Here is a 26,802-nt window from a genome sequence, read left to right as displayed (position 1 = left end):
ATTCATCTTAAGAAAATAATTCACAAGTGTTATTGTCCATTGTTTATTATAATAACAACTGAAAACTACCAAACTGTTGCCAATGTGGAATTCATTATGTGATGGTGGATCTGTAGTGTTAGGCAGCCAGAGAATATTTAATGCTGTGGAAAGAGGTTCACGAGCTGGGGATTTAGCTTGGTGGCATAAGCACCTGCCTGGCACGCACAAGGCTGTGAGTTCGGTCTCCAGTACCCCCCTAAAAAAAAGTGGTGCATGACACAAAACTGTTTAAATATCCTGTCTTTTTAAAGCAGAATCCTACTTGATATGTAAATAGGTACATGTCTCTTTAGAGAGCTTTATTTGTATGCCCTAAGAGAGAGAAGAAAGATATGGGAAAGGAGAAGTCAAAACTGTCTTTATTTGCAGATGATACTACCCTTTACATAGAAAATTCCACCTAAAGACTTCTGAAGCTGATAAACAAATTCAGTAGGTAGCAGGATACAAAATGGACACACGAGCCAGGTGTGATCGTGTATATCTGTAATACCAACCCTTGGGAAGCTGATGCAGGCAATCACTGCAAGTTCAAGGCTTACCTGGACTGCATGGTATGTTCAAGACCAGCCTGAACTACACACTAAGACCCTGTCTCAACCAAAATCCCTCCACTAAAAGCAAACAAAAACCAAACACAAAAAGTAGTGTTCTTGGACACCAATAATGAAATCACAGAGAAAAATTAGGAATAATATATCCTTCACACTAGCTTCAAGAAAAATGAAATACTTAGGAATTAACCTAACAAAGGCAGTGAAAGGCTTCGGTTATAAAAACTATAGTACTCTGAAAAGAGGTCAGAAAATAGAAAGAGCTGGGTGTGATGGTGCATGCTTACAATCCCAGCACGTTGGAAGCTGAGGCAGGAGGATTGCTGAGTTCCAGGCCAGCCTAATCTATATAATGAGTTCAATGGCAGTCTGAACTATATAGAAAGACCCTGTGTCAAAAAAGAAAAGGAAGAAAAAGAAAGCTCCTCTTCCAGATTAGGTAGAACCAGTATGTCAAAAAGGCCATGCTTCTAAAATTAATATGTAGATTTAATACAATCCCAATAAGAATACCCACAACATTCCTCACAGAACTAGTGAAGACAATCTTAAATTTCACATGGAGCTGGAGAGACCTCGAATAGCAAAGGCAATCCTGGGCAACAAGAGCAAAGCAGGTTTCAAGTTATATACAAAGCTGCAGGGATACAAACAGCATGGTAGTGGCACAAAAACAGATACAGATCAGTAGAACAGCAGATACAAAAACAACCTGAGGCACATTCAGCCATTTGATCCTTGACACAGGAGTTAAAAGCATGCTGAGAGGAAGGGAGCCTCTTTTATAAATGAAAACTGGCTGTCCATGTGCAGAAGATTGAATCTAGACGTGTACCTCACCATGCGCTAAGCTAAAGTCAAAACTGATCCAAGATCTAAATAGTAAAACAGAAACGTTTAACCCGGAGGATGGAATGGATAAAACTCTTGAAGGCATAGGTAAGAACTTTCTGGTTGCACAGGAAATAGTGCTGAAAATTAAAAAGCTTCTGCACAGCAAAAGAAACAAGAGAGTGAAGAGGCATCCTGCACAGGAAGATAGTTTTGGCAGCTATTCTTAAGTCAGAAAATGAATACTAGTCTCTGGAATATATGCCTGAGGTACTCGAAACAATTATACTGTCCCAGAACACAAGACCCAGCTAAAAAACTAACAACTGAAATTAATAGACACTTTTCAAAAGAAATACGAAGAGCCAGTGAATACATGAAAAAACATTCAGCATCTCTGGCCATTAGAGAAATGCAGATTAAAACAATACTGAGATTTCATCTTCCAGAAAGAATCATTGTCATTAAGAAATCAAATAATAGTCCAGTATGTTGTACGTCTGCAATCCCAGCACTTGGAGGCTGAGGCAGGAGGGTCACCCTGAGTTCAAGGCCAGCCTAGCGTACATTGTGAATTCATGGCCAGCCTGAATTACATATGAAGACCCTGTTTTGAAAAAGAGAAATCAAATGATAACGTGCTGGTGAGGCTGCAGAAAAAAAGAAACCTTTTTATGCTGTTGATTAGAATGTAAGCTACTACAATTATTACATAAATAAAAATAGAGATTCCTCACAAAACAAACTAGAAATTCTGCTCTGAGCAGGGTGGCATATGCCTGTGATTTCAGCACTTAGGCTGATGCAGGAGCATCACTGAGTTTGAGGCCAACCTGAATAACAAGGCCCTGTCTCAAAAGAAATTTTGTTCGCCCCAGCTGTTCTAGGTTCCTGGATTTAAAGACATGGTGCAGTGACCCATGCATGCCCCTGTGAATAGCAAGACAAGTCATAATAACTTAAATCCTGATAATAACTTAAATAACATAAATCCTGATACATGTGCTGCCCAGGCTAGCACATAACTAAATCTTGGAAGCAGCCTGTAAGTCCATCAGCAGATGAATGGATACAGAAAATGTGATCTTCATGCATAGTGGAGTGCTGTCTGCTGTCAAGGATAGATGAGTGGTGTGCGAGGAGATGGGCACGTATTGGGGCCTGCTAGGTGAGCTAAGTCAGACACGCTTAGACATCACATGGTTGCTCATGTATGGGAAGCCGAATACAAATAAAGCAAAAGGCCAAAGTAGGTAATAGGAAATAGGAAGAGAGATCAGTTGCAAATGGGAAGGAGACCAAGAGATGGAGGCAGGGAGAGGAGAGGAGGAGAAGGAGACAAAAAGAATTGAGATGTGTTTTGTACACATATGTAATGTATTGCAAACATGTGCTAATTAAAAAAGATTTGCATGCCTTCAAAAGAGATTTGGCAGCATTTTAAGCCAACCCGGCTAAGAATGGTGATTGTGCTAGGCAATAGAATTATGGGTAGTTTTTTTGTTCTTGTTTTTTGGTATGGGGTATCGAACTCATGACCTCATGCTTGCTAGGCAGGCACTTATGCCACTGAGCTAAATCCCCAGCCTGACAGGTAGTTTTTTTAAAACTTCTTTTTTAAAAAGAAGTTATCTGTTTTAATGTTTTTCTAAAGTAATTGTGTTTTGGGGTTAACTTAAAAGAACATACAATTCCTGTGAAGTTTTTTTACGTTGCATCATACGATCGGAAGTGAGAGAGCTGGTTGCGGGCAGTACAGCCGATCATAGAGGAGGTGAGGGGTGCGGACCCCGGCGTGGGCCTAAGTGAAGGGGCCTTCACAGGGTGCCATGCGTGTCAGGCAGCCTCCACGCACGGGTGGGAAGAGGTGTGAGAGCTGCTAGGTTTCCTTTTTTTCTTTTCCTACTAGATTTCCTAAACCCAAGAAATATTTCAGTGCTTGTGTGACGCTGCTGGCTCTTGTTTTTAACAGGCTGACGTTCAAGTGCAGTTGATCAGCAAGGGCCAGCCAAACCCTGTAAAGAGTATACTAGGCGAACATGACGTGATATTCCTCGTGGAGAAAGCGGTGAGCAGCGCTGGGGGATCGCCGTTGTGATGTGCCTTGGGAATAATCTCAAGCGTATGCATTTTTCTACTGCCTTAGTAAAAGTGAATTCTAACTCTTTTAGGAATAAGAACACTGCTGTTTTGTAGAAGCAGAATCTGTACCATATATGATTGTAAATTTTCTAGTCGTTTCATTAAGCAAAAGGAACGAGCAGGTACTCAGTAAAGCTGACCCCTTTCTCCTGCGGTGCAGTGCTGTGAATTCAGGCGCTTGCGCAGATTATTCTACATGTACCACAGTCGCGTTCCGGACAGGTCCGGCTCCCCAGACAGCCCTCAGCAGCGCCTTCGAGGGAGCCGTTTGTAATTACGTCCTCCTTGCTGGCCACCACGGAGCCCTCTACCTGCACCGTGGTTTCGTCTTTTCAGTAATGTCACAAATAGAGTCACCTTTTGAGTTTGACTTCACTTAGTATGATGCCTTTAAGACTCACCCAAAGCAGTGCCTGTGTTGACAGCTCATTTCAAGCTCCTGCTGAGAAGTGTTTTGTGGTAGGAATGTGCCACAGTTGAGAGCTACTGGGTTCTAAGGTTGGCTTTGCTGTGTAGCACCTATATTTGCAGGTGGCACTTCTGTTTTCCTGTTAGCTGGGTACGGTGGCACATGTCTGTAATCACAGCACTTGGGAGGCTGAGGCAGGAGCATCACTACTAGTTCACCGCCAACCTAGGCTACATAATAAGTTCAAGACCAGCCTGAATGTCTTTTGAGACAATTTCTTGTCTCAAAAGAAAAAAAAAAAATGCAGTTTGGTTCATTAGGGACAATGACAGTGTTTTTTGTTCACTTATTTTTTTCCAGGCAGTCCTCCCCTCAGTGCTAGGGTTACTAAGCCCAACCAATGATAGTTTCTTATCTGGTATTTTTATGAAAAATAAAAGATAATTTAGATAACAGTACCCTGTATTAGTAAGGCTCAAAAAATGTTAACTTGTACTGTTATTCTTGCCAAGGCTGGACTGTTTAACTGTGGTAAATGAACAGATTATTAGAGCCCTAACACCATGGTTTCCTGGAAGCCTTGAAAGGGATGATCCATGCGGGGAGAGCAGTGGATCTGAGGTCCTTTCCCAGAAATGAGCTCTTCCAGTCTGGGGATTGGGAGAATCCAGTGGAATCTGTGGTCTCCCATGAGTTTCCCTTTACCTCATTGTTGTGTTTCTCTGAATGCATGAGATGCTTCCTAGACCAAAAGCAATTAAATCTGTATCTTTTTTTGTTTGTTTGTTTTGGTCTGTTTGGGACAAGGTCTCTCCTATGCAGTTCAGGCTGGCCTTGAGCTCACTTTGTTGCCCAGGCTGGTCTCGAACGTGCAATGATCCTCCTGGCTCAGCCTCTTGAGTGCTGGGATTACAGGCTAAATCAAATTCCTTTTAAGGGACAGTGGGAGGTGCTTCTGATACAATCTAGCTTAGGGCTTTATTCTTGCCATAACCCAATGGTCTGTGCTTAGGAATTAGATGAATATTTCGTGTTCTGTTTGTAAAATACTGCCTCGCCCACTGTGTTCTTTTGTCTGGTTAAATAGTTTAAAACCCTTTTTAAGCCTTTAGAAAAGGAAGAAACAAGTCATGAAGAACTACAGTCTGAAGAAACTGCTATTTCTGATTTCTCTGCTGGTGAGAATGTTGGGCCGCTTCCTTTATCAGTTGGGAGAGCCAGGTAAGTTTTTTCTCAGTATAGAGACAGGGATAGAGGATAGAATGGATGGATTTATCTGTTTATTTTTTGTCTTTTTGAGACAGGATTTCACTTCAGGCTGGCCTTGAATTCACTTTGCAGCCCAGATTTGCGTTGACCTGCAGTGATCCTCCTGCCTCAGCATCCTGGGTGCTGGGATTGCACATGTGCACCACCTCGCCCAGCTTGGAGAATAGGATTTAAATTAAAGCAGCTCTATAAACCATGGGAAATGATATCTAGCCCCAGAGAGCTGCCTCCCCTGAGGCGTGTGCATCTGTCTCTAAGTAAGGGCTGCTCTGCCTGGTAGCACACAGCTGTCCAGCGTGACGAAGACTGCAGTTAGCTTCCCTCTCTCTGCCCTTCCCTGCCAATTCTTGTCCTTGCTTGTTAGAGTTTTCCATGTCTCGGGTGGTTGCTCTCCAACCTTGCTTCCCTGCTGCTCCCAGACTAATGTTTATAAACACTGATCCCTGCTTAAAATCCCTTTGCTGGTTCTGCAGTGTTTCATGAAAAACCAGCGACATGTGTCCTCATGAGTGACACATTGGAGCCTTCATTTACTGCCCCGAGGTCCTCTGAAGCATCCAGGAGTGTTTGGGGTGTCCTGCTGACCCGTGGCAGTGCTGGCATGTGGTGGTCTGGCTGTGGTGGGCAGGGCACCCTGCGCATCCCAGCCCGAACCAGAAACCTGCTGCCTCCTGTAGTGGAGCAGGATGTGAGACCAGACTCCTGACCACCCAGGCGCCCTGTAAAGCAGAGCCTCAAACAATAATGTTAGAGAATGGTGATCACTAGAAAGAAACTTTCTTTCATTCTGCCTGGCAGAAGTTTCAGAAATCTCTTCCTTTACGCATGCTGGAGCGACCCGGTCTGAGCTGTTTTCCTTTTCTCTGTGCTGACTGGACTTGGCTCACCTCGATTTCTTTAGCAGTGTTGCTTTGCCCTCATTTCTTTGCTATTTTTCTTGCACCTCAGTTCTTCCTTCTGCTAATTTTGTACTTTCTTTTTGAAGTGAAATCCTTCAAAATTCCTTTTGTGATCATCTATTGGTAATAAATGTGATTTTTATCTCTTTGAAAATTAGGCTACCTTTTGGAGTAATTCTGTTTTTTTTTTTTTTTTTTTTTTTTTGGTCTTTTTCCTTTTTATCGGTACCCGGGATCGAACTCATGACTGCCTGCTTGCAAGGCAGGCGCTTATGCTGCTGAGCTAAATCCCCAGCCCCTTGGAGTAATTCTTAACCTAGATATACATTGAAATGTACAGAAAAGTTGCAGGAATAATACAGAGGTCTCTGTGTGCATTGAGTCCAGGTTGCCAGTTACCTACCTTTTGCTGTCTCTGTTTCTCCTGCTCCTCTTCCTCTCTACATGCAGGTGAGTAGCCACAGAGCAGGTTCTATACTCGTGTGTGTATGTGCATGTACTGTATGGCATCATGATAAACCTTCGTGACGACGTATGGTGACTTTGTCAGCCAGACCAATGTACATACTGATTGAACTATAGTGTCTGTATATGTGTTTATATGCATAGATAGATATACACATACTACATAGATATGTGTACAGTTTTTTAAGAGAAAGACTATTTTGGAGACATTGTATTCCTTTACCACTAATTACTTCATTATATACAGTGGTATCTTGGTTTATGAACTTAATTTGTTTTAATGATTTGGGGGAAGATGGCTGCATTTGTGTTTGTGCAGGGAAGATGGCCATGGTTTTGTTTGTCACCTAATGAGGAGTGACAAACAAAACAAAACAAAATTTTGCCCAATGCCTTTGCTTGTGTACCAAAGTGTTTACAAACAGGAGTGTTCATGAACTGAGGTATTGCTGTATTTCATAAGAGCAAGTATAATGTTCTTTTATGTGACCATGGAAGAATGACCAAAATCTAGACACATAGGAGTGATGGGGACACACCTGTAGTACCAGTACTTGGAAGGCGGAGGCAGGAGGATCAAAAGTTCAAGGCCAGCTTGAACTGCATAATGAGACCCTGTCATAGAAGAATCTGCATATTTAGCATTACGACAGGACTGTTATCCAATTGAGAGCTTATTAGATTTCCTGAAGGGTCCAGTGACCCACGATCTTCTGGTGTAGCCATTGGCCCCGAGCACTTGGCCAGCTCATTTCACACCCTGCGTCTGTCCTGCTGCTGCCCACCTTTGCAGCCTGAGCTCCCTGCAGCTGCTCCTCCTATCCAGTCACATGCGGAGCTGGGGCTGGGTGTTTGCCAGTCCACTGTGGCTTTGTGGTGTCTGTTTTTGTCAGTTTGATAAGCTCTGTTCCCTTCTGCTGGTGAGATATGCTAGTATTTATACTTGTGCATCAAAGCACTTCATTTCCCATTTTTCTGTGAGATCCTTCCTTTATGGTATCTTTGTAAGAGAAAAGTCTTCTTTTTTCCTCCTTAGTGATCTTAGGGTCAGATGTGGAGCCTTGGGTATGCTCTGCCCCTGAGCTGCGCCCTCAGCATAGAACTATAGGTTCTTTCTTTCCTTTTTTTTTTTGGTACTGAGAAGGTGATTTCTTTTCTATTTTCAAGACAGTTCATTGGGCTCTACACCATGGCCCACAACCCTAACATGACCCACCTGAAAGTCGAGCGGCCTGTTACTGCCCTCCCTCCCCTGTGGGTCCGATGTGATGGCTCTGATCCTGAGGCCACCTGTTGGCTTGGAGCTGAGCTCGTCACAGCTGGTGACAGTGTCACAGGTGTCGTCTTATATGCTGTCAGTTGTAAAGGTGAGACCCGCCTCTGTGTCGCCTGTGTGTACTTATTCACATAGTTATTGTGGACTTTACTGAAAAGTGTTGAGAGGAAGGTAGACCCTGGAAATTTTGCTGCTCACATGAATCTGATATGTAACGTGTAACATACATGAGGTATAGTTTAAAAAATACAGCGAATGTTTCATTAAAAACTGATTATAATTCCAGTCTCAAGTGGGCACTTGATTATATTTTGCACCTTTTTTTGAGATGGGGTCTCCCTGTGTTGCCTAGTCCCCATCCTAGCGCCTGGGCTCAAGTGATCATCCCAGTGCAAGGCTGAGGCTACAGGGGCTGCCACGAGGCCTGCCTATTTAATTATATTTGAGCTTTGTTCCATTTTCATTTTTTTAAATGAACATTTCCTTTTCTATAATTCAACATTTAGTTTCAACAGTTATTAGTCCTGAGTTATGGTTTCAGAATTTAAGCGATGAGATTTTTTTTTTTGAGACAAGGTCTCTGTAGCCCAGGCAGGACTGGAACTCCCAGTGATTCTCCTGCCTCAGCCTCCCAAGTGCTGGGATTACAGGTGTGGGCCACCACAGCCAGCAAGGGATTAGTTTTCAAGCTCTAACAATGTAACTTAGAACTGTACCTTTAATTTTTTTCTTTCTTTCATATCCTATAGCTGATAAAAATTATTTTCTGAGTCTGGAAAACCTAAAAAATGTACACAAGACAAGACATCACTTGTCTACTGTAAGTATTTTTCTTCTGTTATTTTCTTCAAGCTGTTATTGACCCACCTTCCTAGTTTAAAGGTTTTTCTCCACCCTTAATATGACTAGGTACTTTTCTGTGGTGTCAGAATGTCTTTTTTTTTTTTTTGGTACCGGGGATCAAATTGATGACCTCGCACTTGCCAGGCAGGCACTTAAGCCGCTGAGCTAAATCCCCAGCTCAGAATGTTTTATTTTTGTATCAACTAAAATTCAGTCATCCCTGAGTATGCGTGGGGTTAGTTTTTGGGCTCTGCTTTGCTCAGGTCCCTCATATGGGGTGCTGAGACGTTCACTTGTACCTGTGCCCCCCACAGTACTGATGGCCGTCGCTGCTTTGCTAAAATACCCGTTAGTGTCAGTTGGATGTAAATAGTTGCTGCGGCATCATTCAGGGAACATGAGAGAGCAGTCTGTGAGTGCTGAGTACAGGCACCATCTGGGCCGTGTGATCTTGATCCCTGGGGGTGGAAGCCGTGGATGTGAACCCAGGGGTACAGAGGGTGCACTGGCTGTGCCTTCCTCCCTGTCAGCTGTTTGTGGTTTCAAAGAATGGCCTTGTTTTTCCATTCCTGCACACTCAGGCTACGGCCAAGGGCTTTGCGCAGTACGAGCTCTTCAAGTCTAGTGTCCTGGACGATGTGGCCGCCCAGTCCCACACGGCCATCACTCTGGATCTTTCCTGGAGCCCTGTGAATGAGATGCTTGAGGTCCCTCCACTCTCGTCAGCTGCCACTCTGGTAGGAAAGTGCCCTGCTCTCCCTTGTTCCCTGGTCGCTTGGGAGTACTCGCTGGCTGTGACCCGTACTGGCTGCTTCCCTGCTGGTGATTCCCGGCTGGGAGCCTGGAACACTCTGGGCACTCCCAGGACTGCAGGGGGGGCTTTGCCAGGCAGCTGAACTGTCAGCTGCTGCCAGCCCCACAGCTGTGGAAGTTAAGAGTTTTGTGAATGAATCTAGGGAGAACTCAAGTAGAATCCTCAAAATGACTTAACTTCTTGGTTTTTGGGGGTTTTTTTTGTACAGGGGATCAAACTCACAACTTTGTGCTTGCTAGGCAGGTGCTGTGCCTCTGGGCTAAATCCCCAGCCTCTACTTTTCTGTCCTTCTTAAGAATGCACATATCAATAACTCATTGAGCAGTGTTAAAGTATTAAACACTTCCTTTATTTTATTTTACTTTTTATTTTTTGTTTGAGGCAGCATCTCACTGTGTAGTGCAAGCTGGCCTTGAACTCACTATATAACCCAGGCTCGCCTTGAATTTGTGGTGCTCTTTCTGCCTCAGCCTCCCGAGTGCTAGTGTTAAACATTATCACCTGTGTTTACATTGCTAGGAATCTTAGGAGATTTGTCAGACTTGAGCCAGGCATGGTGTATATACCTATCATCGTAGCTACTGGGGAAGCTGAGACCAGAGGGTCATGACTCTAAGGCCACCTGGGTTACATAGTGAGGCTCCATCTCAAAAGTAACAAAAAAAGGCGGGGAGGGAAAACTAGAATTAATAACAGTTTATGTACAACATATTTGGTGCAGTGATACAACTATGTTTCTGAAATACTAAAAACAAAACTTGAATTTTCAGTAGAAAAATAGATGTCCATGATGAAATATTACATAGCTTTATAAAGTTTTTGTTCTTTTTTATTGTTGTTTGTTTTATGTGTATGCGAGATTTTTTATAGCAGTCTCCTATATCCTCAACTTTCCTTCTCTTTTTTTAAAAAAAATTTGACATAGAGTCTCATACTGGCCTCAAATTTGTGACCCTCCTAGCTTAGCCTCCCAACTAGCTGCGATTTTCAGCACGTGCCACTGTCCCCAGTTTAATTGTCCTTAATAACTAGAAACAAAAGCTGGGCATAGTGGCACATACCTGTAATCCCAGCACTTGCAAGACTGAGGCAGGAGGGTTGCTGAGAGTAGAAGGCCAGCCTGGGCTACATTGTGAGTTCAAGGCCAGCTTGAACTAAGACACTGTCTCACAAAAACAACAAAAATGTTTCTTATTAAGCAAAAAACAAAACCAAACAAACAAAAAACCCCCCAAAACAAAGTAATATGTGCAACTGTTTTTTTTAAAAAAGTATACATGGAATCCTGTTTTTTATTTTTATTTATTTGTGAAATCCATTTTATTTCAAAGAGAAAAAAAAAATTTCAAAACACATCAATGAGGAGGCTACAATGGAACATACATTGAGAAACTTGGTTTTCTTTTTTTTTTTTTAAATATTAAAGCCAGCATGGTGGCACATGCCTGTAATCCCAGTATTCAGGAGGCTGAGGTAGGTGGATCACTTTGAGTTTGAGGCCAGCCTGGATTACAAAGTGAGTTTAAGGCCACGCTGGGATGCATGGTGAGACCCTCTCTCCAAAAAAAAAAAAAAAAAAAAAAAAAGAGAGAAAGAAAAATATTTTAAAAAACGTAAAAAAGAAAATAAATATATGAACAGTGGTTCCCTCGGGGTTTGGAATTATTATTTACACATATGCTTTTCCTGTAATAAGAGTTTGCATACATTGATGTCTACTTTTTATAAATTGTTAAGTTTTGAAAATTTTGACTTCTGGGGCTGGGGATTTAGCTCAGCAGCATAAGCGCTTGCCTTGCAAGCACATAGTCGTGAGTTCAATCCCTGGTAACAAAAAAAAAATTTTTTTTTTGACTTCTGGCTAGGATAATATGCTCTGGTTTATTTAATGTATATATATTAATTTATATGTATTATTTAATATATTAGTAATATATGTTTATTATTTAATATATATTTATACTATAAATGCATTTAATAAGTACATATAGTAGATATAATAAATAGATTTTTTTTTTAAATGTGTGGGTGTTTTGCCATGTAAGTAACCATAACCATGCTCCTTGTGAGGAGAAGATGCTATAGTGTCAGGAGAACTGACTTGGATATTTTTTAGAATATCAAAGTGGAATCAGGAGAGCCCAGAGGTTGCTTGACTCATCTTCACAGAGAACTGAAATTTCTCCTTGTGAGTATCCTTCCAGGACTCTTTAACTTTTATTAAATTTCATGTTTTTATGAAAGTGCTTGCTCATATTTTTTAATTCCTTCAGAATTTATTCCAGTGTTGTAGATTCATTGATACTATTTTATTTTTTATTTTTGTGGTATCGGGAGTCGAACTCAGGACCTTGTACTTGTCAGGCAGGTGCTTATGTTCCTTGGTACTGGTGACAGTTTGAGTAGTTTTAACTTTATTTGGTAACAATCCTTGTAATTAAAGGGAACATTATTAGTTAATAGTTACAGATCTTTCACCTTTTCTACTGGAGTGTTTGATCTTTAGTTATAAGATAGGTCTGCTCTTTTTCTACATGGTCAGCTGCCTATTGATACCAAATGGATATATAGATTGGGCATGGTGATGCAGACCTGTCATCCCAGCACTCAGGAGACTGAGGCAGGAGGATCCCTGAGAGTTTAAGGCTAGCCTGGAGTATATAGGGAGACCCTGTCTCAAAAAAAAAAAAAACTTCACATTTTTCCAAAGACTTCCTGGAAATGACAGATTCGGAAATGTGTACCCTCTCTATTCTTTGGAGACGAAAGAATTTTAAGTCATTTGTGTCGTGTTTGCCCCCAAAACTCCACAGTTGCTATCACATCCCGTAAGAAGTAGAAGAACCAAAAAAAAAAAAAAAAAAAAAAAAAAAAGAAGTAGAAGAACCTTAGTGTTAAGGTCTTCTGGCGCAGTCCCCACCTCTCTCCACGCTGGCTGGACTCCTCCCTCCTCCTTCATATCCTGCTCCTTCTCTGCTCTGCAGTCCAAAAGCTGCAAGGAAAAGCCCGCTGCAGAGCCAGCCCAGTGTCCCCAGTCCGGAGTCTTCTGTACCACCTGAGCATGTGGCAGGCAGTTCCTGACACTGTCCTGGGGGCTGGACTGTGGGTGTTTATTGCAGCACTGTCCGTTGCTCAGTGACCTGTGCATCATGTGGTTTTGTCAGGACTGAATGACAGAGCTTGGCGTGTCAGGAGCACTCCAGCAGTGCCATTGTAACCAGTATTACTATGGACGACACCCTCGGTTAAGCTGTGTTTGCACTAACAAGTTTCTGGGTTGTTTGCGTCTCGTGCAGGTTTTGGCTGATGGCCTGAGGACAGGGGTGACCGAGTGGCTCGAGCCTCTGGAAGCAAAATCTGCCGTTGACCTGGTGCAGGAGTTTCTGAATGGTGTTTGTTTTCCTGACTCACTCTTGTCTCAGAATTTGTATATTGCTATATGTACATATGAATGGTCTCTAGCTTAATATACCTTTTGGTTGGGATGTACTAAAGCTGTGAGGTCAGACATAGAGGAATTGCTTTTGTTCTGAAGTGCTAACTGTAAAGATCTAAGTCATTCTAAAAATTAGTAAGATTAGTTTGAAATTTGTGTAATAACAACCACGTATGCAGCTGTGGGAAACAGAGGAAGCCACGGCCTTTGAGTATTGCACTTGCCATGTGCCAGCCCCACGGCTTGGGGGCTTCTGCTGCTCCCCAGTCCTGCCTCCCGCCCTGTACCTCCTGGGAGAGCCTGTAATTTACTAAAATCCCCAGCAGTGCTTCTGCTGTCCTTGTGGCCCACTTGGAAATAGGGTTATGATATAGTTTGAAAAGCAGAAAAATAAAATGAAGTTAATAAGCTTTTGCCACTTTGTAGAATTAAATAAGCTGGATGGATTTGGTGATTCTACAAAAAAAGACACAGAGGTAAGTGAGCATTATTGGGGATTGCTTTTGTTCTGAAGTGCTAACTATAAAGATTAGTAAGGTTTAGTGTGGAGTGCACACCAGGATTGCTGTTGTTCTTGGATCCAGTGCCATATGTGTCGCTGGTTGTTATGCTGTATAGAGTGGAGATGAATCCACTAATCCCTTCAAGGGGCTTTGCTGTGATGCACTAATAGACTGTAAGAGGGTGCGCTTCTGTGCTCTACTGTGGTATCACCACAGCAAATCATGCATGCTCATTTGACAGAACCAAATATGAAGGCAGAGATAATCTGATAAATATTCTTTTTTTTTTGAAGGTAGTAAAATCCAGCAGAACAAGACAAAACAAAGCCAGTTGAGACAGTGTAGTGAAAATGGTGCAGAACTTCATAGCAGGTTACCAGGATAACAGTAATAGATATCACAGTGTATCTCATTATCTTCACAATAGTTGTTCTTTCAATCACATATAGCAAAATAAAATGAAGTACAGAACATTATAGAACTAACAAAACAGACTATTGAATAGAACAGTACCATTAATCAGAATAAAGCAAAACAATAGTAAAAGTACTTCAAAGAGGTGTTAGAAGGAAATCCCCCTTATTTGCTATATTGCATATGGTCAACCTCCCAAGGATGCTCAGATCTCTAGTTCCCGTTTGCTAAAAAGGGCAGGGGAAGTGGATGTTTGACTCTAATCCCGTGCACCAGTAGGCTCACTATTGTTTAACAGGGAGGCAGGCTGATTGCTTGATTTCCCAGCACTCTAAGTTCCAACATGGCCCGGGTCTCAGGGGACGCTGGTGGTTCTCCCCTTGGGGCAGCCGCAGCCTGCCACACCACAGCCACCTACCAGGGATGCAGCTGGTTGCTTGGTTTCCCAGCACCCGAAGTTCCAGTGTGACACTGGTGGTCCTCCCCCTGGAGGGGCCACAGCCTGCCACACCACAGTCACTTCCCAGGGATGCAGGCTGGTTGCACGGTTTCCTAGCACCCTGAGTTCCAACATGGTGGGTCTCTAAGGAGACGCTGGTGCTTCTTCTCCTAGGGCTGCTACAGCCCTGATATTCTTATGTGGAAGGAAAGCTGAACGGTCCCTTTCGTTCATTACAGTTTTAAACAGCTTTACCATTCCAGTTGTTCATAGTCTAGTGAGGTGTGGGCGTCCTTACTAGTAAGTAAAGGAGAAGCTGTAAAAAATGTGCTGTCTTGTGTGTGTGTGTGTGAACCCATAGTTCTTTGGCAGTATTTAAAAGCTTAGATTATTTCACCTTAAAATTCAATAAGCCAGATGTGGTGTTGTGTGACTGTAATACCTGCTGTCAGAGGCTGAAGCAGGCAGATTGCACTGAAAGTTTCAGGCCAGCCTGGTCTTCATAGCAAGGTCAAGGATGGCGTAGACTATGTGGCCAGACCCTGTCTCAGATGAATAAACAGACAAAGGCCTGAGCACTGTCTGACACCTGTGTCCTTCAGGCCGTGAAGCATGACGCTGCCGCCGTTGATAGAGCTGTCCTCATCACGGTGCGGGATGATCTGGATTTCGTCGAACAACTTTGGTGCAAAATGAGCAGCAGTAGGTGTCCGTCAGGGCTAAGGTTCATGCTGTGTTTTGGGTTTATTTTAAAGTCGTTTTGGAACAGAGCCTACTATCAGTCTTCTGTGGAAGTCTGGTTCCTCTTTCGTCAGATTCATGGCTAACAGTGGGTTGGCACAGTGTGCTCAAAACTTGTAGCTTTAGGGCAGCCAAGCCTGATGTAACATACCCACCATCCCAGCACTAGGGGGCTGTGTCAGGAGGATTGCTATGAGAATAAAAGAAGGAAGGAAAAACGATTGTACTGAGGCAGGGCAATCCATGGGTCTATTCTTCTCTGCCTTTTAAAGTGTAACACTTAGTTGTTTTTTGTGGTATATTGATATGGACCAAGACACATACTTTAATAACATTATAATTATTAGAAAAAGCAAACACTGTTTCTTAGTCTTTTACTAACTGTGTAGGTTTACCAACAATGTAAGTTTGATGTTTTTCTTTAGAAGTACATTAAACCTGGGTTGGACATGTAACTCAGGGGTAGAGCACTGGCCTCATAGGTAGCAGGCCCTGGGCTCAGTTCCCCAACACTGCAGAAAAGAAAAATTTATGTAATTTTATTTTTTTGTCCTCCAGTTTTTCTTCTTCCACCCACAGATACAGATTCTTCTATTTCATTTGTGTAACTTTAAGATGAATGACGTTTTTGATCTGTAGAAATGTGAGAATCATATCGGACTGACTTGATTTTCCAGGTGTGGTTTCCTATCAAGACTTGGTGAAGTGTTTGATGCTGGTAATGCAGAGTCTCCAGCAAGATGACATCCAGCCGTGGGTAGGTGACATATGTTCTCAGGGGCCAGCATGATAGGTGACAATGCAGGCACTGGGACTGACCTCCTGGGTTTACATTGCTGCTCCGCTGCTGTCTGGCTGTAGAGATTACTCCTCTGTACTCCTGTGCCTTCCTGTGTAAAGGTGGAAAGAATACCTACTTTCGAGTGCCATTGCACTGCTGCTGGAAAACACCTGATGCCTGGCCCGTAGTTAAGTGCTGTTCTATGAGTATTTCCTATGCCGCTGATGAGAAGCAAACCAGCATACTCTTCCGAAAAGCAGTTTCGATGATGTGTTGATATCCTCAATGCAGCCTGCCCTTTGAACTAGTAACTCCTTTGTTAGACTCCATCATAAACTGATACACAAAAGCATGTGACAAGATTTTATGTGTCCCAGTAATCATCATAGTTTCATTTGTGGTACCAGAGCATGGCAAATGGCCTACATTTCCCTTGTTATTGGAGTGGCCACTTGAATAGTGATACAGCTGTGTAATGGCAATGCAGCAGTTGGTAAAAACTTGGCACTGACAGATGATTTGGAGAGAGATGCTTGTAATGTTCAGCTTACAAAAAGTTATATACACAATGGCATATGCGGAAATCTTAATAGTCACTTCTGGTGGAAGGGTTACAAATGAGTATTTCTTTTTTTTTTTTTTTTTTTTTTTTTTTTTTGCAATTTTCCTTCCTTTAATACCTTAGTATCAAATTTCTTTTTTTTTTTTTTTTTTTTTTTTTTTTTTACAAATGAGTATTTCTAAGTGCATTGTGTATTCCTGTGCTTCGTGAGTTTTCCACAGTGAATTTGTACTACACTTCCAACGAAGAAGAAAGCTAAGTAAAAACTTAAAAACTGAAAGATCCCTTATTCATTAGGAAATATTTAAAATAACTTGGCTTCCAAATGATGATTAAAAGCTAAGAACTTTTCTAGATATACAACACCCTGGATTTAATCCTTAGCACTGCCAAAAAAAAAAAAAAAGTTTTCCTAAATGTGAACAAAGAGACTTCAGAGTAAAGGCACAAGCTTTGCCTGACTGATAGTTGTGATTTTAGGCTTTTAAGTTGAGGTCATTGAAATTTTCTCTTGAGAATCACTGTGTGAGGGAAATGTTTACACGTATAATCCTTCCGAGTATGATGCAGGCAAACCAAATGAAGCCAGTTTTAAAAAACACAATGCAATAAAAATTAAAGTAGTAGGAACAATGATGATGACTTCATGTGTGCTTAAAATGAACTGGATGACATTTGGAACCTGTGTTCAGTCTGTAAGCTCACAACTGTTTAAGGCGAGAATTGCCAGGTGAGTTATGCTGGGTGTAACAGCCGAGAAAGAATTTCTCAGGACTCACGCGTGGCCTTGTGGCTGTAGGGCAGAGAGTTCACGTTCCTGCAGAAGAAGATGATCCGTTTCCAGGGAAAATGGCCAGTAGCACTTGAATCAGCCAATAGGAGAAAGGTTTTTGAAGTCCTGCTTGAAGGACCAGCCTGCCTCTTGATGAAGTTAAGCTTGGCACTCAGGACTGAAAAATTTAAACTCTTGCTAGTTGCTTTGACTTTTTAAGCAGGTGAGGTAGGAATGGCATTTTAGAAACTGACATGTTTGTAATGTGGAGCTGGCTCAGAAGAGTAGGAATGCAAGTGTGTCATTTTTGGTTTGCAGCTAATGGAATTTACTTCTTTTGTTTATATTTTCATGCCTTTATACAATTGGTTCTATTTCCAGCTCCATAGTGAGAGTAACAGTCTGCTAAGCAAGCTCATTCATCAATCTTACCACGGAGCCATGGATGCAGTTCCTCTGAGTGGGACTGTTCCACTTCAGATGCTTTTGGAAATCGGTTTGGACAAACTGAAAAAAGATTATATCAGTTTTTTCATCGGTAAGTCCTTTTCCCAACTTGAAAAATTAAAAAGTGTGGCACAGTTACCGTCCAGGGCGTTCCTGGCTCCTCCGTTCTGCTTGCCTCGCTAATCTGCAGTTTAGGCTCCGCCCCACTGCACTGCGAGGCCAGCGTGTCCCGTTTTTGTGTCTTAATTCACCACCCAGTAAGGATACTAGATTACATACAGCAGGGGTCTTTCTTTGCTTGCTTTTAGTTCAGACATTTGAGATTTTGTAAGTTAGCACTATAACTGAGAAAAGGCCTTTTGTGAGATGCTGTTTTATTAAAAAGTTTTGGGTTTTTTTGTGAGAGTGTTGTCATCTACTCCAGGCTGCTCTTAAACTCATTACCTGGCTCAAGTTGGCCTCAAACTGTAGGTCCTCCTGCTTCAGCCTCCCAAGGATAGGGAATACCGAAGCTCAGAAATGAGATCCTTTTTAAGTATCCAATGCTCGGTGCTATTAGAGGCCAACTCATCAGTTTTGTAGTGAGTCCCTTTACTAACTTAAAAAATTAAGAAGCATGCCAAGTACTGTATGTATTTATGCTGTTGTTGACCCGAAATATTTGTCTGTTGTAAAGAACTATTTTTGGCCATCTCTTTCATATATGAGCAATGAAAATTTTTACCTAGGTTCCTTAACATGTCATAGACAATGCCTAAAGTTTATTTACATATGTATGTATATATTTTTTAATAGGTCAGGAGCTTGCATCTTTGAATCATTTGGTGAGTTTATTTTTATTCTAAAACTGGCTTTTATTGTGTTTAGCCATCCTGCGTGCGGTTGTTAAGTGCTTGTCGTGTGCCAGTCTCTGTCCTAGGTCCTAGGAAACATCAGTAAGACAGTCAGTGCCCTATCATTGTTACCACCCAGTCAGACAGAGGAGAGACGCATCCGCTCAGTGCCCCCACCGCCCTCAGTGACACAGCTCCCCTGTCTAATTGCTCAGGGGTGCCTGCTGCCCGGCAAGGGGGGTTTGTTTTATATTCTCCTGAGCTAGTTTGCTATATTTGAGGGATGGTGTCCTAAGTATTTGCCATGTTCTTCAGTGTATTCAGTGTATCAGCTCAGGGTCAGCCTCAGGTCCTCTGGGCTGCTCTTAGCCTTTGCTCTGCTGTGCTCCGCACAGTGTGAGTGTTTGCTCCTTCAGAGCTTCTCTGATGGTCACTGCCTCTAGAGGGCTCCCTGCTGGGGTCACCACAGTGACCTCTATCAGTTACTGACGGGCCCATCGTGCCGGGCTTGGGACTCGCCAGCGGAAGGATTTAACACATGGCGCGCACTGTGGCATCAGTGCGAGCGTGGGCAGGTGCTGTGATCTGCCACTGTGTGTGCGGGTTACTTCCTCAGGAGGAATTCTCAGGATAAGAGTAGGTGTCTAAGCATGTCGGCGCACTGGCACACATGGCCAGATTTTTTTCCAGAAGGGTGTACAGTTCACAGTCATACATGAGAAGGGCAGCTTGTTGGAACACTTGCTCAGCTTCCTGGTAGCTAAAGCTGGGCCCTTTGGTGAACTGGTTTTGCGATTTGCCTTCACCTGAGAATACGTATCATCATTTACTGATGCTGCCGCTTTTGAAGGAGGGAAGGGTGCAGGCAGGTGCTAACTCCTGTCCAGGGGCCTCTTTGGTTCTTACTTCCCTTCCGTCAAGCATAATCCAGGGGCCACAACCGTCTTCTTTCCCAAGATGCTCCTTATCCTTTAACTACCTGTGTTGCTTATACTTTTTCAATCCAGGAATACTTCATTTCTCCGTTAGTAGAGATACAAGAGCAGGTTCATCGCGTCCAGAAACTGCACCACATCCTGGAGCTCTCAGTCAGCTGCATGCTTTTCCTCAAGCCTCAGCACGAGTTCCTGTTTTCCTTAACACAGTGAGTCTGTCTCTCTCGTCTCCTGACACAGAAATGTGTTCTCTTCCAAAACCAGCAGCCAGAACGCGTCTAGCTTTATTGCCAGTTAGGCCAGAAGGCATTGATTCTCTCTGTCTGTCTTCACGTTAGCAGCAGTGCGGGTCAGGGTCAGAGGAAGGAAAAGCTTTGGATTCAAAGGGACCAGGTTTGGCTGTGTCACTTTCTGACCTTAGAAGTTTCTTCTCACCAAGTCTTTTTCCTCAGGTTAAAAGGCTCTAATACCTTGACGTGTTTGTTCCAAGGGTTAGATGAAGGAATGTGTATAAGGTACCTCACATAGTAGGTGCTTTGTAGGAATCTCTTCTTCTCTTCCTCAGTCCCTCTAAACCTGAGTCAGATAAGTCATCCGTGTGACAGCTGAGAGAAATCAAATCCCATCCGAGACTGGTGGCAGCACTGGTGTAACCAGCTTCTGACCATGTGGGTAAAAGTCTCACTGGAGTCACTCACATGAGGAGTGCAGCATCTCCCTAGAAATAAGCCACCCGCTGTCTCTTCCAGATTGACAGTTTGCCCAGTTATATGATGGGAAGAGTTTGAAATTGTTCTTACTCACAGAATCTAAAAGATTTTTCATTAGCAGATCTGTAGATAAATGAATTAATTCCCCAGATGCTGACAACCATGAAGCTTGTCTGCATTTTCTGTCTCTTTTTGTATTTTCTGATGTTTCTTTCTTTTCAATGAAGCCTTTATTTGGGCTCAAATTAAATAATATTTTATACTTCTGAAAAATATGTTAACTGCTAACTTTTACAAAGCGAAGTAAATTTTGTTTTAAAGAAAAAACCTTACCTATGTTGTGTGTGTCTTTGTGTGAGGGTGATGGGTGCGTGTTTGCTTTTTACCTCTGTGGCTCTGTAATCACTCTTTTTGTTGTAGTTTGTGGTAGCCAATAAAATGTTTCCCTGTACCTTAGACTGTTAGAAAGCCTTTATCACCAATGGTTCTTTTTTCCAAAACCTGGGGTTTCTTTTCTCTCTTTTTTTAGATCCTGCATAAAATACTATAAACAAAATCCTCTTGATGAGCAACATGTTTTTCAACTGCCAGTCAGACCAGCTTGTGTAAAAAGCTTCTATCAGAGGTGAGCAGCTTCATGACTGCACTTGCAGTCCAGCCGTGGGTCTGGTGACCTTGGTCCGTGCTCCTTGGGCCCGTGCTCCTTGGGCCCGTGCTCCTTGGGCCCTCGTGGCCCCGAGCTGCCTGTTCCCTGGAATTTACTCTGTGGCCGGCTCTGCAGCCGTAGCCTGGCTATACCCCTAATTCTTCTCTCAGGCTTGTGCCTGTTCTTTGTAGACCGGGGAGCCTCTAGTCTTCTGTGTTGCTTTCAATTTGCAATTCTTTCATGGAATAAGATGTAAGCGAATGTGCAGCCGGGGAAATGACAGATAGGAGGAACACAGTCAGGATGCTGCAAAGACGGCCAGGAGTGTGGCTGCAGAAGTGAGAGAACCATCGTGGCTGGGGGCGGGAAACCATGAGGCTAAGGTGATGGTATGGCTGGGGACTGCCACACATGACTGCCTCCTTGAATTTTCTCTCCACGTGTGAGAGACTTGAAACTATTACACTACTGCCCCTGTTTATTTGCTGTTTATGTTTCAGGCAGGATCTCCTTTAACTCACTTTGTATCCCAGGCTGGTCTTGATCCTGGCTACTTTTTTTTTTTTTTTTTTTTGAGACAGGGTCTCACTGTGGTGTTCAGGCTGGCATTGAACTCACTATAACCAGGTTAGTCTCAATTCTGTGTTGTTCTTTCTGCCTCAGCCTGCGAAGTGCTGAGATTACAAGCATGTGCCACCATGCCTGGCCTAAAATAGTTTATATTTTGGTGACACATTTGTATAAACTGATTTTAGGCTGGGCATGGCAACATATACCTATAATCCCAGCACTTGCAAGGCAGAAGCAGGAGGGTTGCTGCAAGTTTGAGGCCAGCTTGTACTACATGATGAGACCTTGTTTGTCTCAAAAAACAATATAAACTGTTTTGTCAGTTAAAAAAAAAAGTTTAAGAAAACAAACCTGGTAAAGATGTCTGCAGTCTGTCTGACAGATTATCCCAACAGGAAAGAAACCAAGGCTGGTGTGGGGTTGCGTGCCTGAGATCCCAGTACTTGGGAGGCTGAGGCAGAAGCATTGCTGTGAGTTTGAGGCCGGCTGAGCCAGTGAATCCAAGGGAGCTTGAACTAAACAGCAAGACTTTGTCTCAAAAAACAAAACAAAGCAAAAAAAGAAAACAAACTGAGCCCCCTACCCCCCCACAAACCTTTTCCTTCTCCTTTATTTCCTCTTTTAAGTGACCATCATCAGTGCTCACTGCTGCACAGAGCGGACCCCAGGACTTTCGGTCCACTCCCTGCTGCCCCTCCCTGTCTCCTCTTTAAGTGCTCGCCATCTCCCGATTCCCTTCGTCCCTCTTGACTCTGTCCTTCCCCAGACTTTCACATCATCGGCGCTTAGTACCTCACATCTGCCTCATTTCATACCTGGGCTCTGATAAAAGCCTTTTCTTCACTGTTCTGTCTGCGTTGCCTTTCTTATTTATGCTGCTGCTGAAATTTTGTTGTGAAATCCAGGTCTGGCTAGCACTCGCTGGTGTTCCCGCCAGGACAGGCCTCTCCACACTGCTGCTTGCTCGGGTCTCGCTGCTCCCCTTCTGAGCGAGGTGCGCCCTGCACGCTGCCCGGCCAGCACTGTGGCTCGGCCTTCCCTTGCTGGGGACTCTGCTTTTCCGACTTGTTTCATGTGCCCCTGCCCGCACAGCACAGACTCTGGTGATCTCTGCAGCCTCCTGCCTGCCTGCCGCTGTCCCCTGGCCTGCAGTGGCTCTCTTGTGAATGGTCGCTCTTGTTGCCTCCACCCCTGCTTGTACTTGTGCAGGGTGGGAATTGTCGCCTCCTCTTCCTTGATGCTCATTGAATAAGGACGTTGCTGACTGTAGAAGGAAGGAAGGAAACAACTGTTGGTTGTAGTGTCTTGACAATTTTTCTTCTTTTCTCAGTGAGAAGCCACAGAAATGGAAAGTAGAAATAAACGGTGGTCAAAAAAAGGTTAAAACGGTTTGGCAACTGAGTGACAGCTCACCGGTGGAGCACCTGAATTATCCCAAACCTGGTAAAGATGTCTGCAGTCTGTCCGACAGATTATCCCAACAGGAAAGAAACCAGATCTGCCTGGCAGGGATCATTCCATAGCTCTTGCACCCAGTTTAAATAATTGCCCTGAACTGTAGGTGTAAACTGTACTTAAAAAAAAGTATGACTTTTATGCTAGGAAAATTGAGAGTGTGATAACCTTGGAAGAAGTTTGGACAGGCCTTAATGAGCCACCACTAGGGATGTATTTGATTTCTTCATGTCCATTAATATTTGTTTTATATGGCTGGGTATGCTGGTATTTGGTGCATATATATTTTTGATTGTCATCTCTTCCTCTTGGATTGTTCCTTTTACAACGATGTAGTTAACTCCTTTGTCTTTCTTAATTAGTTTTGGCCTGAAATCCACTTGAAATTTCCTGTTCTGCAAATAGAATAGCTAGCTACTCCTGCTTTATTCTGGTTTCCTGTCACATGGAGTATTTTCCATCCTTTGACTTTATGTGTATGAATTTCTTTTGAATTAAGTGTATTTCTTGTATGCAGCATAATGTTGTATCTTGCTGGTTGTGTGTGTGTGTGTGTATTTTGAGACAGGGGTTTTCTATGCAGTTCAGGTTGACCTTGAGCTCACTTTGTAGCCCAGGCAGGTCACAAACTTGCAACAGTCCTCCTGCCTCAACCTCCCAAATTGCTGGGATTAGAGGTATGCACCACCCCACCCAGTTGAATTTTGCTGGGTTTTTTTTTTTTTTTGGTACTGGGGATTGAACTTGTGACCTCATGCTTACCCGGCAGGTGCTTATGCCGCTCAGCTAAATCCCTGGCTCAGATCTTGCTTCTTAGTTCATTTTGCTAGTCTGTTTCTTTTGATTGGTGAATAGTTATAACTGATATGTATTGACTTATTCTTGTCATGTTATTGTCCTGTTGTTGGCTCCCTCCACCCCACTTAATTGTTTGCCTTGATAGATTCTTTTTGTTGGGGTTTATAGAATTGTAATCCACCACTGCTAGGAATGTAAATAACAATCTATTTAACTGATTGTATTTTTCAAATTGTTTAGAGAAAACAGTCTCTCCCCAGATACGTTTTGATTCAGGTGTCATAGAAACATCTGTCATTAGTTGTAATTTTGTTTTTCAAGATAGGATGTTGCTGTGTAGTTTAGGCTGAACTCACTGTGTAGTCCAGCTGGTTTTGAACTCATGGCAATCCTCCTGCCTCAGCCTCCTGAATGGAATTATGGGTGTATGCCAAGCAGTTAGTTGTAATTTGTTTTTAACTTGGTATGTTTGAAGCAGGGTCTCCCTGTGCAGTCCAGGCTGGCCTCAGTCTTGCTTGCAGGGCTCCTCCTGTCTCAGCCTCCCAAGGGCTGGGATGTAGGATTGTGCCACCATGCCTGGTTTCACTATAAATATTAAAGGCTAATAATGTATTTTTTGCTAAAGATGCATTTAGAAGATTTTTTAATTTTTTGCTTTCTGAGACAAAGTCCATGTAGTGTAGGCTGGCCTTGAACTCACTATGTATCTCCAACTGACCTCAAAGAAGTTAGATTTTTTATTTTATTGGACTTAACACTTCGGTCAAAAACTATCTTTTTCAATATAACTAATTGTATCATGCTGTTGAGTAGAACAGTTGACATCTGAAGCAGAGGGGCTTGAGAAAGTGCACTTTGAGCTGCCATGGAAGAAGAATAATGATTGGAGTTAAAGGGGTGGGGAGAAGGGGTCCGGGAGAGCGTCCCCTAGAGGGTCGACAGTGAGTGAGAGTGATGGGAGCAATGGGGACCACACTGTTGACCAGAAATGGGCATGCTCTTACCTGAATGGGGAGGGGCCCACTTGTTTTGAGTACGCAGACAGCCTTCAGGAGGGAAAATGGGTATGTGTCAAACTCTCAGGCTTTAAATCCTAAGTGGAATTTCTTCTGTGACATGCTTGTTAAGAGGTGGGGAAAGGCAGTTTATTTTTTTTAAAGGCAGTTGTTTAACCCTAGTGGACATAGTGCAAAAAACAAAGCAGTACATTCCCAAATACCTTTTTTTCAAAATCTCCTAAAATTTTAGGGTTTTAATTGTGTACCAAGTGCCTGCAGAGGGCTAACACTTACATGACTCTTCCCAGCTGACTGCTAACAGGTTCCCTAGCGTTGCGGACCCGGGCTGTTCAGGTGACCTTTAGATTACTGCGTTGTCGTAAAAGCAGTACACATGGTGGGAGAGCAGGCAGGATTACGCAGTTCTGATCACACTGTCTTCCTTCTTACAGACTTTTCTGACTTAACCCTAAATGGGAGCCTGGAAGAAAAGACGTCTTTTATCACCATGGTCACTTGCAGCCAGGTGCACTTCAAGTAAAGGATCCTGGGCACCCTCACTGCCGTGGCTCTCTGTGTTCTCTATGTTCCCTGTGTTCTCTCCCAAGACACCTAGGATATTAAGGACACATATCTCTCTCTCTCTCTCTCTCTCTCTCTCTCTGTCTCTCTCTCTTTCTTGATACAGTTTTGCTATGTAGTCCAGGCTGGCCTCCAACTCTTGATCCTCTTGCCTCAGCCTCCTGAGAGCTGAGATTACAGGTATGCGCCACCATGCCCAGCTTTTGTTTTAGTTATTTCTAAATGTTGATTTGCTATATTAACAATATTGGTTATTAAAAAATAAAAAGCTGGGGCTGGGGATTTAGCTCAGCGGCATAAGCACCTGCCTTGCAAGCAGGCAGTCGTGACTTCGATCCCTGGTACCAATAAAAAGGAAAAAGACCAAAAAATAAATAAATAAAATAAATAAATAAATAAATAAAAAACTAAAAAAATTTGGATTATTAATCAGTAAACACATGCTTACCACATCATACTGAGCTGTGCAGCTCTAATTTTCTACCTGTTGTAGTCAGACTATTAGATAAGTTTAGTCATATGGAGATGAAAAACATTTTTTTTGAAATGGGGGTAATTCCTTTGCATTTTAAATCTGTACAGTAGAAAGAGCTGGATTTCAAAATTGTGGCGCAGAAGAATCCAGAACAAATAGCACTGTGACACTGAGGGGGAAGTTTTATTAAAAACATTTTGAGGTGGACTTGGCAGGGCCTGCTAGAGGCCATCGAGGGTAATTCAGTGAATCACAGCCTCGAAATAAAAAAGGCTGAGGTCACAGCTCAATGGTGGAGCCCTAGCCTAGTGAGCCATCATTTACATGCAGGGTGACTAAAAATTGAATTTTTGGTTAACTTTTATAAGGTAATAGAGCAGGAAATACCAAATTTATCAAATATATTCAGTACAAGAAATGACTGTTTACTGAGTGTGGTGGCGCATTCCTGTAACCCCAGCACCAGGAGGCTGAGGGAGGAGGACTGGAGTGAGCTTGACAGCAGCGTTAGCTATATTTTGAGACCCTGTCTCAGATACACGCGCGCGCACACACACACACACACACACACACACACAAAGAGCAAATGATTGCTTGCAATGACAGCTGCCCTAGGGACGCTCGGGAGAGTCAGTATGGAAACAGATACACTCCCGTGTGGTCACTGCAGCAACAGAACATTTGCAGAATGAAGGCCCAGGTGTAAACACGCATTAAAATCTGATTAGAGCTAGCATTAACCAAAGGAACTAATAAAATGATATTCCTACTCTTACTTTTTTCTGAAACCTAAATGGAATCAAATAATGTGTATGACTTGACTGTTGCTTTGTAAGCTGTTTTGTTCCCTAATAAATGGAGATTGCTGTTGGCATTTTAGCATTAAGAATAAAATAGACTTGTATTTAGAAGAAAAATGTACCTGGTTACCTATTTGTAAATACCTAATATTTATTTTTTGTCTTAATTTTATTTTTAATCTATATAAATATTCGATAGTATTTCTTTGTGTTATCTCGTTGGGCATAGTGAATTGGATTTATTTTGTTTTTTTGAGACAGGGTCTTGTCATGTCTTTTGGGCTGGCCTTAATCTTGTTATATAGCTCAGGGCGGTCTCAAGCTAAGGGCGATCTTCCTGTCTCAGCCTCTTGCATACAGG

The 26,802-nt window shown here is 42.8% G+C and overlaps 1 protein-coding gene across 3 annotated transcripts in view; it reads left to right on the top strand.

The window, feature by feature from the left end:
* Positions 1 to 26,802, top strand: part of Zwilch (zwilch kinetochore protein) — a 32,552-nt gene that overhangs the window by 4,899 nt on the left and 851 nt on the right. Inside the window, exons 3-18 of one of the 3 annotated variants that reach the window (XM_003463473.4) lie at positions 3,400 to 3,495; positions 5,084 to 5,199; positions 7,779 to 7,978; positions 8,637 to 8,707; positions 9,312 to 9,467; positions 11,661 to 11,732; positions 12,841 to 12,934; positions 13,407 to 13,456; positions 14,939 to 15,038; positions 15,755 to 15,834; positions 17,574 to 17,730; positions 18,435 to 18,463; positions 19,480 to 19,616; positions 20,647 to 20,742; positions 22,664 to 22,776; positions 25,037 to 26,558. In XM_003463473.4, coding sequence (XP_003463521.1) covers positions 3,400 to 3,495; positions 5,084 to 5,199; positions 7,779 to 7,978; positions 8,637 to 8,707; positions 9,312 to 9,467; positions 11,661 to 11,732; positions 12,841 to 12,934; positions 13,407 to 13,456; positions 14,939 to 15,038; positions 15,755 to 15,834; positions 17,574 to 17,730; positions 18,435 to 18,463; positions 19,480 to 19,616; positions 20,647 to 20,742; positions 22,664 to 22,776; positions 25,037 to 25,125 — 1,656 coding nt within the window. In that variant the 3' untranslated portion in view covers positions 25,126 to 26,558. Of the gene's footprint in view, positions 1 to 3,399; positions 3,496 to 5,083; positions 5,200 to 6,389; positions 6,597 to 7,778; positions 7,979 to 8,636; positions 8,708 to 9,311; positions 9,468 to 11,660; positions 11,733 to 12,840; positions 12,935 to 13,406; positions 13,457 to 14,938; positions 15,039 to 15,754; positions 15,835 to 17,573; positions 17,731 to 18,434; positions 18,464 to 19,479; positions 19,617 to 20,646; positions 20,743 to 22,663; positions 22,777 to 25,036; positions 26,559 to 26,802 lie in introns of those variants that run through there. The other 2 variants (XM_063243314.1, XM_013145449.3) reach the window with 2 other exon arrangements.

This window comes from Cavia porcellus, unplaced genomic scaffold, assembly GCF_034190915.1.
Source record: "Cavia porcellus strain 051 isolate PalLab524CR breed Dunkin Hartley unplaced genomic scaffold, mCavPor4.1 scaffold_37, whole genome shotgun sequence".
Classification (NCBI taxonomy): domain Eukaryota; kingdom Metazoa; phylum Chordata; class Mammalia; order Rodentia; family Caviidae; genus Cavia; species Cavia porcellus.
Note: the sequence above shows the minus strand (reverse complement) of the source record. Positions and strands in the feature narration are given on the sequence as shown.